General features: G+C 39.3%; 1 protein-coding gene across 1 annotated transcript; it reads right to left on the bottom strand.

Annotated features, from left to right (window-relative positions):
- Positions 1-3,942: 3,942 nt before the first annotated feature.
- On the bottom strand, positions 3,943-8,609 carry LOC108671217. Its single transcript, XM_018158713.2, has 8 exons — positions 8,409-8,609; positions 8,182-8,296; positions 7,645-7,946; positions 6,889-6,977; positions 6,437-6,627; positions 5,661-5,828; positions 5,173-5,436; positions 3,943-4,988 (listed from the first exon to the last, which is right to left on the bottom strand). Exons 1-8 carry the CDS (start codon positions 8,558-8,560, stop codon positions 4,812-4,814), a joined length of 1,458 nt encoding a protein of 485 aa, XP_018014202.1. The 5' UTR covers positions 8,561-8,609; the 3' UTR covers positions 3,943-4,811.
- Positions 8,610-9,477: the final 868 nt, after the last annotated feature.

Genomic DNA, 9,477 nt, shown 5'->3' with positions numbered 1-9,477 from the left:
TGCAACGGCACGTCTCATTAGATTGTACTATAGAATTCGATAATTTGTTAAGACTTACTGCAGGAGAATATTTATCAGAAATATTGCCATTCCATCAAGACGTTTCCACTTTACAACGACATTTTTATATCAGAAATATTTTTTCATATCAGAAAGATTATTGTCATTTTATAAAGATTTTCTCAAATTTTAGCGAGATTTTTCGATTGATGGTCTTTGTTCAGATAATTATACTAGGCTGGTGCACATCAACAAGCAATGCAAAAATCAAACAGAAGGGACAAAAAAAGTCCCAGGCTACTGAGCGATCCTTGACTGGGCGGTAAAGCGATAAGAACCGAGAATCAAACACAGATTGATTCTTCGCCAGGCTACTAAGCGATCCTTGACTGGGCGGTAAAGCGATAAGAACCGAGAATCAAACACAGATTGATTCTTCGCCAGGCTACTGAGCGATCCTTGCCTGGGCGGTAAAGCGATAAGAACCGAGAATCAAACACAGATTGATTCTTCGCCAGGCAACTGAGCGATCCTTGCCTGGGCGGTAAAGCGATATGAACCGAGAATCAAACACAGATTGATTCTTCGCGTAACCCGAGCCTCAGAAGTCAGCTGGTCGTGCGACTGCCTGGCCATCGGTAATCCCTCTGTTGTGTGAAGCCACGCACCAACACATAGATGTACAAACAAGCACTTGCGTTTCATTACACGCACGCAGACGTGAACTTGTCCATCATTACACGTAAACAAACACGCAGTTGTTCATTACACACAAGAAGACACGCACATTCCCATTTACACGTAGTACAGCCTATCTTACAGCAGAGTAATTAATACGTACCAGTATCGTTACAAAGAAAAATATATATAAGTCAGTATACTCACTGCAGTGAGTGACAGAGAGCGCATTTTCTCGTCGACGAAAACTTGAGGTCACGGACGGACAGACAGACAGACGGACATGGCGAGCATATTAGTGCATTTTTTCCATAAATGAGAAAATTCGCTAATAATATCAAAAGCCAAATAACAAGAAAAAAACTTCATCACTTAATACTGTAAATAACTGAACAGAAATCAGGGAAATACTTAATAATAAAATTAAATTATATGTTAAAGTAACTATATTCATGCACGCTTATTATTATTTGTTAAATGCAGAGCTGTCACTCAGTGCACAAACAATCAAAAATTTGTTCGTATACAAGTGCACTAACAATTTACAAATTATTGGTGCTTACAAGAAAGTTTTTGTAATCAATCTTTTTGTTTTTTCGCTATCAAAGGTTCCACATAATAAATAAAATACAACCAACTTAGGAATATTTAAATTGGTTTTTACGTTAACATGTAACCTGCTTTCTTCACACGATAATGATACAAAATTCATGAATGACATAAATATGTCTAGTCACGCAAATTTTTTGTATACATAGTATATGATGAACAAACTACGTACTGATTTATTTTTAATCTATAGAAAAAATATTGATCGAAGTCAATGAGAAAATTTGTTGAAATCACATGCACTGTAATTGTCCCCACAATATGAATTTGCTGAAAATTTGTTCAGAAACCTGTTATTTCTCATTTATTTAACGTCCATTGAAATTGTGTCAACTGTTCTTTGAAAATTTCTCTGAGAAATACACGAATGAACTAAAAATAAAAATAAATTCACTGTGAGACGACCAGTATGGGTGAGTTAAAACATTGTTAAGAAAAATACATTTTTAGTCAAAAAAATTGCTTTTTAAGATCAAATGGTTTCTCACCGTCAAGTCCCGTGCAATTCAACACTGAGAGAAATGGGCGGGTCTGGATGACCCACTTTGATGAGTCAACCGCGTCCGAAAATCGATACACTTTTTTGACTCACTTGCCTCATTTGTGGGTCATACTGACCCATTAAATTCCAGGCATGACTCACTTGTGACGTCAAATCCTTTATGATGCCGCCCGTAGCATGGATACGTAGTTAGCATCTGAGCGTCAGAGCGATTTAACGCCACAAGTGAGTCATGCTTGAAATTTAATGGGTCAGTATGACCCACAAATGGGGCAAGTGAGTCAAAAAAGTGCATCGATTTTCGGACGCGGTTGACTCATCAAAGTGGGTCATCCAGACCCGCCCATTTCTTTCAGTGAAAACGTGTTTCAACATCCCGTATATACGATAAAGTTAAGCAACTTGGTGGTTGATATCGATGCTGAGCAGGGCATATACTTTCAAAAAAGTTAAGATATCGTAAGTTCATCAGCCAATCATTGACGGCCGTTCAAGCCAAATCCACCAATCATAGACAAGAAAATAGAGCTTAAGTACTTACGTTCACTTAGCGAGTTTTGAAAGTATGGCCCCAGGAATATAGAGCCCGATTACATTAAATCATACGATGCACCACTGTGCATCACATGATCATTACAATTTTATAAGAATTTCTATTCATTCGAATTCCGCAAATGATAATAAAGCTGATATCTGCTGATTGAAGAGGTCAAGGGTAGAAGCCTGATGCAAAAAGCTCATCCGGTGCACACCTCACGGGGAAAGTTTATTCAATGGAACTTACAATATACGTATAACGCGATAATACTTCTCAATTGTTCGGATCATTGCTCATATTTCAAATTATAACTAAGCATGCACTGTAAACCTATGAACTGCGCCATTAGAATTAAGGATTGGAGAGAACTGTAGCTGCTAGCGTTATCGAGACACCGAATGGCGTCATTCCATTTCGGCATCACAGTTACAATAAAAGTTAGCGGATGTTTATTTAATTAATGAAGTTGAATCCTAATCATGTAAATACTTCAAAAGTCATGTAACTGTCAATTGTGCCAAATAATGGATTAGTTTATCGACGTGATAAAGTAGATCTGGCTAAATATTTGGACTCGATTTCCGAAAGAGTAACAAGAGTTTTGATTAGACCTAAGCTCATATCTTTTCTATCGTTATACTCTTCAATTAAGTTCCATTGCGTCCTCAGTCTATTCTTGGTAGCCTTTTCTATTGAAAGTGATTAAATGCTTGTATTCCGAACAGGTCTTGGTTAGTTTGCATTATAATACTGGCATTATGATGACGCTTACTAATTACAGCACCTACCTTCTAAGATTCTGGCTTGAATCCAGCATTAATACTTACATCCTTCAATGCTATTAATTTCCCAACTTCAACCCAACCTACGCAATTGCTTACCTATAAATCAATGAGATATCTGAACTTCTTCATACCTAACGCAGGGAAATCCGTACACATTGCTTACATTGCATCGATTGCATTGCAAAAGTCAAGGCCAGTTCAATGGACAATTGGTTTACTGGCGCTTACGGTATTTTTTTCTATCTGGCAGCGAAATACACGAACAAACATCACTAAAAAAGGTCGACGGTTTCAATAATCGCAAATTAAACAAATACAAAATTATGAATCCTTCACAAGGAGCGGAATGTTTCAAGTCCTCAGCCCCTGGAGCCGGCAAAAATAAGCTGCGTTAGCATCTCAAATATACAAAGGGACAAGTAGGGACAAGTGAACAGCAACAGAAGCGAAGACACTCGAACAAGAGGTCGCTTACACGGGACGTCGGCCGCCCGCACGAGAGCGACAGAAAAGGAAAAATTTAATGAATCCTTCGAACATAACAATCCGCCCCCACACCTGCTCTTCAACCCCTCAACTGCCCTGCCAACATAACAACTTTAATATACTAACAGGAACATTACGGTATCCATAGAAAAGCGAAATCCCTTAGTATTTCTTACGAGCACAGACACGCATCAGAAACCCAACTGAGGTGGTTTCTTCAGTTTATTAATCTAGCATCATAAAAAAATAATGTTAAAATATTCTTTTTGATACAAAATCCAGAAATATTAGGAGAAACACAATGTTAAAATATTCTTTTTGATACAAACTCCAAAAATATTAGGAGAAACACAAGATGCAAAAAGTTATAATATAGCAATAATGTTTCTATGGACGACTTAAAGATTGTTTCAGTCTTGACTGGTGAGTAGCTAAAGTCTAGAGAAATAGCATTTTTCAGTGGTTTGTTCAGCTGTAAGCGCACAAAAAAAGATTGAGATCAGTGAGAACTTAATACTAAATCATCCAAGAGAAGAGTCAAATGTTAAATTGTAAAGGCACTTACATTATTTTACGCTGGCCATCATCATAATCGACCATCATCATAATCGGCCATCATCACTCATCGTTTTTTTAGACAACCTCTAAAACTTCATACCTACGTGCAAACTACGCTGCTAACGGCGTCATCATTAGTCCGCAAAATACTGTTGTCTACACCTAAATAACGTAACCGTGACTCTACGAAAAACTAGCAATACAATACTATAACATAAATGTCAGGAAAATAACCTCGACATCAAAAAATATCATCGAAATAAATGCTTTTCGAACTATTGTCCGGCGCTGAATGGAATGGGGATCATATTCTTGAACTAGAAAATAGTATGAGAAGCATACACGAAACTTTGTGCCATATTGTCTGGACTGCGACCCTGAGACACGCGAGGTCCGATGCTAGTCGTCGAAGGGGTGAATATCATCGCCCGAGACGCATGACTTGCAATGCTAGTCGTCGAAGGGGGGAATATCATCGGCCGAGACGCATGACTTGCAATGCTAGTCGTCGAAGGGGGGAATATCATCGGCCGAGACGCAAGACCTCCGATGCTAGTCGTCGAGTGGGGGAATATCATCGGCCGAGACGCATGACTTGCAATGCTAGTCGTCGAGTGGGGTGAATATCATCGGCCAAGACGCATGACTTGCAATGCTAGTCGTCGAAGGGGGGAATATCATCGGCCGAGACTCTGCCCTCTGGGACTGGCTGGGCGTCGATAAACTTCTTCCACCATCTTGGAAATTCAGGGCGCAGTTTCTGTACCGAGAATTCGCTGCTCTCCGATTGCTGCAGATGCCAACACCAACGTAGGAACCTTTCCCCCAGATCCTGTGAACACAGAAAAAGGTTCGAACTGCCACATTCAGCACCAATAGCTATAATAACGAAATTTAGACGCAAGCACAAGAAATTTGTCATTGGAAACTATTAGAACCTGAACACAGAACCTGAACGCAGTAATTTATTTATTATCTTAATATTAATTCCCGATTAAAGAAGCTATGTAACGTGCCTTCCACTGGTTAACGCATGCTTGCGAAAGCTGTAGCCAGTCCTTGATTTGATTGATACGTTTGTGGGTTGATCGCAACATGTCCTCCTGGGAGCACTGGTCGGGCTCCCGCACCAGCTTGAAGAGCCAGAAACACGCCTTCTCCCGGATGGCCCTGATTATGATGTACCACACCGTCTTGATCTTGCACAGGCCTATAGTGTAGCAGTGCGCGTCCTTCATGTAGTACAGAACTCGGCCCTCGCAACAGCGCTCTTTACGAACCTGAGATAAATATGATACGGCATGCTGACTCACAAGAATGAAAGTTATTTTCTTGATTCGTTCAAACACCATAAATCGATTTGAATCATTTAATCGATCCACTTGTTTTCTTGATTTATTCCAGCACCTTACAGTTAACATTGGAGTAGGTACGCCTATACTGCACTGGATTAATAATTTACCATGTAAACTTCAGTGTATTCTACTGACATCATGCACAGCACCTGCCTGCAGAAGTCCCTGACGCAGTCATCCTGTGCTGAAGGCAGGATCGTGTATGTTGGAGTCTGCAGCCCAAGGGCCTTCACAAAGGACAGGAAGAAGTGCATCGGCACGGCCGTCAGGCTGTGAGGCGCCTCGAAGTCCTCAGGTATATCGTACGCTGCGAACACCTGCCCATATTAACAAGCGTCCGTGTACAGTTGCTATATCGTATAGAGTTCGTGTAGAGTTCGTGTAGAGTTCGTGTAGAGTTCGTATAGATTTCGTGTAGAGTTCGAGTAGAGTTCGAGTAGAGTTCGTGTAGAGTTCGTGTAGAGTTCGTGTAGAGTTCGTGTAGAGTTCGTGTAGAGTTCGTGTAGAGTTCGTGTAGAGTTCGTGTAGAGTTCGTCCGTGTAAAGTTGCTATATCGTACGCTGCGAACACCTGCGCATATTAACAAGCGCCCGTGTACAGTTTTACTTTTTTTGTCAGAGGGTAAATTAAATGTCGTTAATAATTTTAGTATGTAAAGGTCTGGTAACGGTAGTTCCAGTTAATAGGCTGAGCGTTGGAAATGCTGAAATTCTTTTCATTGAAGGGCATAACCAGCTTTTGGAATTGAAAGATAAAAGTAACCACTTAGTTCAACGATTCATGAAAACGCATTTGCAAATGGATGCATGTCTATGGATTTGGCAAATACAGTTAGCAGCATTAGGTTAAGGATAAAACTAAGGTGCATTAAGAATAGGCAAGACTTAAGGCATCAATAAGACAAGGCAGATAGTAGCAGCTTTACGTTGATGACGGGGCGCTCGAGATGGTCGAGAAGAACGACGTGTTGATATTCAGGTTGAGCAAGCTCACAAGTGATGGTGAAGCGAGTGTAGTGCAGGAAGTATTGCAGCAACGACCGTTTGCTCTCCTCCATTTCTGCCAGCGTTCGCATCACAGTTGTTGCCACTGTGCGAGCTGTGCTGTATCTATCACCTGGTCAGAATATAGGTTTCATTTCACCTCCAGCCGTTAGCAGCCGTTTTGGTTGCATTTCACCTCCTTCATTTCACCACGTTAGCAATAAGTCACGTAATAGTAGGAGTTGACATCATGAAGAAAAGATATAGGTGATGCTGTTAGGAAAATTCACATAATTTAATGCAGATGTGCAATTAGATAGCATATGCTAAAAATTCTAATAACTGCTTTCATGAAATCGATTCTAATTCAACAGGATTTTTAATCGTTACAAACCTTCATAATATTTGATATCATCTTCATTATGGATGAGCATGTGAACATTCTTGGAACCAGTGAAGATACAAAATTTACCGTCCATGAACCTGCAACAAAAGAAGTGTCAGTGTGAGAAAACGTAGTGTGAGTTGTTTCGGATGGATAATTATTGACTAGGTACCTATACGATTGATTAAACTCATGATCCAAAAGTCGGCGATCGTTATGAATGGTTTATTCATACATTTAAGGTCAATAGAAAATGGACAAAGACTACTTGGATTAGTCTAGGGTATTAGTGCCTATTTGCGATTGACCGAAGGCACGAGAAAGTTCGCCCAATTTTAACTACAATATAGGTACACTATTATAATGGACCAATTATTAACTACAATATAGGTACACTATTATACAGGTTATGAGAGGGTCATGTATGTTACTGTCGGGATTGGTATATTACGTTCCCGACATCAGTTAGGATAAAAATAGTTCCTCAGCTCGTCTTGCATGAAACTTTCATCCAGTTCTAGCTCAAGCTGTTACCCATGAATATATACCTACTGTAAAATTTGACACAGACCACGGTGATGACTATTTAGTAAGAATTGATACTTCATCCTTCAATAGTCAGTCAAACAAATTTGAAGTGAAGTTTATTCTGTTCTCATGGATGACAGCATTCAAGAAACCACATTCCTTCTCAAGTATTTTTAGCAGCATGGCTTTATACTCAACTATATTACTTATTTCAACATTCACATGCGTACAACTCACCTGCCACTAAAATGTGCAGCTTCACCATTTACTTTCTCGATGGCAACCACGAGACTAGCTGTCTCAGGGACAGCCAGGAAGTACTGCTTCCATTCTTCATTGGAGTTTGGCTGTTCTTCGTCTTCATCACCAATGCCACCAGTGAATTTACGGTTGGCATAAATTATTGGGTCTAAGATATCTCCAGCTGCAGAGTCATTGCTATCACCAGGATAGCACAACAACGTCAGACCACGAGGTACAAAACGTTGGATGTCAGGATTTTGAGCGTAGATTTTGTCATCCGGACCACGACACTTCACCTTCAGAAATGCAAATGGAGTTGAACTTGAGATTGAATATTTGATGTCAAGGTTTTTCCCCGACATTTATTGGCAATTATAATACGCTGTCACAGGTAGGAGGCATCAAGATAGGCAGAAAAAACATTTCAATGTGACGAGTACCGGTACCTACTATTGAACTTATCATTGATCAATCGATAACTTGATAATGATAATTATTATAAGAAATTTCAGAGTAAAAAATAAAACGAACTTTCACATCCTTAATGGCGAAATTGCGCCCAACACCAACAATCTGTTCAGGAACAACAGCAGGATTGACCACGAGCAAGCCTTTTTTTTCCTTGGAATTGATGAACTGCACCAACCTGAAAGTGGAGGAGTGGGAAGATATAGGTAATAATGAATAAAGTTAATTATTATTAGGCACAAGTTTAATAAAAGAATCCCTGGCTACAGGTTACATACCGGTATACTTACTTTTCAACTGATGCAGCACGTAAATGATTGCAACTTTCCACTTGCTTCTTAATAATATCTTCAAAACTTGCTTGTTCTTCTGCTTTCAGTCCTGTCGTCTTCAACATGGCTGATAAAGGCGTCAAAAGCCCATCTTGTAAACTAAGGAGCATGGTAACTCAGAATAAGAATGTAGGTTTGAATAACCAGTTAAGTGTTCTGCAAATTAAGATTAATATGTTTTATAGGGGAATAATCTAGCATGTGATAAATTTAATTGTCCCTAGATCAGTACCTACCACCATCAAACGGTGTAATAAGGGACGGTTTTGAGTGTTTTTCATTAATAACTTCTTAATGTAAAACATTTCATAAACAAGTTTGGGCTCATTTTACAGCATTTTGCGAGGGCTATCACATGGCGTTTTCAAAAAATTCATATGCTATTTGTAAGAGGCCAGGCGCAAAATAAAATCACCCTGAATCACCTCTGGAAACGGGGTAATCAAGGACACTTGAAATAAAACTTAATTTAAAAACGTTTGGAGCATGCTGAGTGTACCCATCTATTACTAACAGTAATCTGGAGTCCTCCTTTTCCTTTGCAGATGATGTACATGTAGAATAAATGACAATTTCTGTGATATTTACTTGTTTTTCCTTCATTGACATGATTTTACCATATCCATTGAAAAACCCTTATACTGTGGTTTTCAAATCATGGGTTTGGCTTTAAATCCCCGAAAACCCCTTATTCTATGGTTTTCAAACCACGGGTTAGGCTTTAAAACCCCGAAAAACCCTTATTCTATGGTTTTTATTTGAAGCATGCAGAGTGTACTCATCCATTACTAACAGTACTCTGAAGTCCTCCTCTTTCATTGTAGATGATGTAGAGGTAGAATAAATGACATTTCCTGTGATTTTTACTCATTTTTCCTTTATTGATATGATATTACCATATACATTGATTACCATATACATTGATTACCATATTATTGATGCAATATTACCGTATCCATGAACTTGCACATGCCAGTGAGCATTTACAACAACCTTGACCACTGCAAGCTTCATATCAGCAGCCTTA

This window comes from Hyalella azteca, unplaced genomic scaffold (genome assembly GCF_000764305.2).
Source record: "Hyalella azteca isolate HAZT.00-mixed unplaced genomic scaffold, Hazt_2.0.2 contig1504, whole genome shotgun sequence".
Classification (NCBI taxonomy): domain Eukaryota; kingdom Metazoa; phylum Arthropoda; class Malacostraca; order Amphipoda; family Hyalellidae; genus Hyalella; species Hyalella azteca.
Note: the sequence above shows the minus strand (reverse complement) of the source record. Positions and strands in the feature narration are given on the sequence as shown.